The sequence below is a fragment of the Trichechus manatus genome, unplaced genomic scaffold, assembly GCF_000243295.1.
Source record: "Trichechus manatus latirostris isolate Lorelei unplaced genomic scaffold, TriManLat1.0 scaffold00032, whole genome shotgun sequence".
NCBI lineage: Eukaryota > Metazoa > Chordata > Mammalia > Sirenia > Trichechidae > Trichechus > Trichechus manatus.
In genome coordinates, this window is record NW_004443968.1 from 11,484,736 (window position 1) to 11,487,862 (window position 3,127).

At 48.6% G+C, this 3,127-nt stretch overlaps 1 protein-coding gene across 2 annotated transcripts in view; it reads right to left on the reverse strand.

Annotated features, from left to right (window-relative positions):
* The window catches only part of ELL2 (elongation factor for RNA polymerase II 2), an 85,905-nt gene extending 85,448 nt beyond the window's left edge, over window positions 1-457 (reverse strand). For both annotated transcript variants that reach the window (XM_023730128.1, XM_004375039.2), the window contains exon 1: window positions 191-457. In XM_023730128.1, the coding sequence (XP_023585896.1) occupies window positions 191-337 (147 nt within the window). In that variant the 5' untranslated portion in view covers window positions 338-457. The remainder of the gene's footprint in view (window positions 1-190) is intronic.
* Window positions 458-3,127: the final 2,670 nt, after the last annotated feature.

The following is a 3,127-nucleotide window of genomic DNA, read 5'->3' on the forward strand; positions in this document are numbered from 1 at the left end:
GGACGGCGGCGTCAGCGACTGTGCCCGGCCTTGCCTAGCCCTACTGCCGCGGGCGCTGATGGCAGCGGCGGTGAGCCACGGCTCCCCCGTCCCCGCCAGCCCCGCACTGGCTTCTCGGGCCTGAGGGAGGCGCGGCAGGCGGCGAAGGGCACCCTCTCCCTCCCCGACCCCGGCTGGCCGGTCCGCTCACCTTGTGGCTCTGGTAGGTCTCGAGCGCCCGGATCGCCGTCTCGGTAAGCTTCACATGCAGTACAGTGATGTTGTCCTGTCCCAGCCGTCCGCACGACAGCCCATAGCGCTTCTCCTCCCGCAGGCCTGCCGCCCCCCCTGCCGCCATCTTAAACTCCCCGGGGTGCCGCTGCCGACGCCGTTCGGGCTGTAGCCTCCACTGCGGCCGCGGCTGCTCGGGCTTCTGCAGCCGCCGCCACAGCTACGGCCATCCCGCTGCTGACGTACTGTCATATACTGCGCGCAGCCAGACCTCGGGCTGCCACCGCCGCCACCCGCCCCACCCTCCGGCCCCGCGCCCCGCCCCGGGATCACCTCATTGGCCCCGATCCCCTCCGGACCGCTCTCATTGGTCGTCTTCTGCTCTCACGGGGCGGGGCCCAAAGTCGCTGGAGTTTTGCTCCCGGGACGGGACGTCCGAGAAGTGAGAGGCTGACGTCGAGGTGACGCGCCAACTTAATCACATCTGACGTCAGGTCTGGTCGTCTTGGCTTGCCCGCCGCAATTGGCCAGGCTGACTTGGGGATCCCCTGCTAATTGGGTATTCAGGTTGCCTGGTCTGGTTACCTGGAGTCGGAGCCCCGCCCCTTGAAGGATAGTAGTGAAGAGCTGGAGAGCAGGGGAGAGTGGCTTCCTCCGCTGGTGGTCCAAGGGTAGGCGGATCCCCAACGCAAATGTGTGAGGGGATGACAGTGACCGAGTAAGGACTTTGTCCCCCGACGGCTACATAAGAGTTGGTGGAGCTTGATGTGTGTGCGTGTGAGGGAGGACGCAGTAGGCGGAGTCACTGGAGAGCTGCCCCTTAAAGTTCAATTTAGTGTCATTTCACTCTACACTTGAAATTAGTGGGTCGCCCTAGGCTTTAGGAGTTGTGTTAGATTGTGTGGAGCATCTTAAGTACAAAGCCGTCCCTAAAGTTTAAATGCCTTTGGTGTGGTGAGCATGTTATTATATGGAATTGAATTTCAAGTCTTTTCCAGCCATGGCCGGTTGTGATATCAGAGGAACGGTTGTGCCTTTTTATGGGAAAAGCCACTCTTGGTTGAAGTGGTATCTCCGTTCAAAGGACTGTAGAAGAATAGTAGAACTGGCCTTGACCTAAACTAAAAGAAATATTGACACCTCTCATTCTCCAGTTTTGTTTAAGTTCCATCCAGTTTATTCAACAGGGATGCAGGAAAGGATGTAGCTAGGGTTTAAGGCTAAGAGAAGAGTTATTGAGACTAAGTGGAGGTGTCGGGCGGGGTCGGGGGGGTGGTGGTGTGGAGTCCTGGCATATTTTCCATTCCCCAGGTTATTCCCTGTGTAGGCGTGGCTAAGGGAGGGCGCAAAATCGAGAGCCCTCTTCAGGCTGTATGTGGACGTACTGACAGACTTCCGTCCGAGAGGACTGGGTGATCAAAAACACCACATAAAAACAAACCGTTGAAAGGTTTGAAACCTTGAAAGGCAGTTGTTAATTTTTTTTTATTTTAATTTGTGATGCTGTTGTTTACTTTGGATTATAAAACCTTGTTTTGCAGAGATTCCCCCAGAAAAATTTATAGGCAATCAGTGATTCCCACCCTTTTAAGTAAGATACGATCATGATTTCCCAGGAATGCCCAAATGGATGTTTTCCATGATTCCACCCCCCACCTAAGCAAATCCCTTCCCCAGACTACAGGTACATTACCTCTTGATACAGACTGTCAAGCTTTGTATGTATATAATATGAACTATAAAATTAATTCTCCTTCCATAGAGAATGGGTTAAGTGGAAACACCTGTACTGAATGTTGGTCGCATAACAACAGAGCAGTTTGTAAATTGACTTAATTTCAATCTACTAGAATTGGCTAGTTGTTAAGACATGATTAACACTTGTTAATTTAGTTTACTTCAGTGGTAAACACAGTGTTAATTACATTAAATTCGTTGCATAGAAAAATTAAAGCAATCATAAAAAATGGATTAAGAATTTTACTTTTAGAAGGGAAAGAGAAGCTTTATTACCTGGTTTTTCAGCTTTCCAAAAATTAGTACCTGTTAGGGACTGAATTGTTTCCCCACAAAATATATGTTGTAAATCTTAACCCCTACTAACATAAAAGTTGGCGGTTCGACCCCACCAGCCACTCCTTGGGAAAAGGATGTGGCAGTCTGCTTCCGTAAGGATTTACGGACTTGGAAACCTTATGGGGCAGTTCTGCTCTGTCCTATAGAGTGGCTATGAGCAGGAATAGACTCAATGGCAATGGGTTTAGTTTGGTTTTATACCTATGGTTATAATCCCATTTGGGAATAAGTTTTCTTTGTTATGTTAATGAGGCAGTATGAGTGTATGATAAGTCTTAAATCAATCTGTTTTGAGACATACCAAAGCCAAAAACCAAACCCGTTGCTGTTAAGTCAATTCTGACTCATAGTGACCCTATAGGACAGAGTAGAACTGCCCCAAAGGGTTTCCAAGGCTGTAAATCTTTACAGAAGCAGACTGCCACATCTTTCTCCTTCGGCAGCTGCTGGTAGGTTCCAACTACCAACCTTTCGTTAGCAGCTGAGCTTTTAACCACTGTACCACCAGGGCTTTGAGATATAAAAGAGCAAATTAAGCAAGCAAGCACAAATGGAGAGGAAGACACACACCATATGTTCAACAAAGAATCTAGGAATGGAAACTAAAAAGAGACAAGGATCTTCCCCCAGAGCTGACAGAGACAGAGAGCCTTCCTTCTCCTAGAGTCAGTGCCCTAAATTCTGATTCTCGCTTCTTAAACTGTAAGAAAATAAATTTCTCTTTGTTAAAGCCACACGCTTGTGGTATTTCTGTTATACCAACACTAGATAACTAAGACAGTACCTTACTCAAATAGTTTATATCTAAGTGAATTATAGTCTAAAAAGCATTCTATAAATG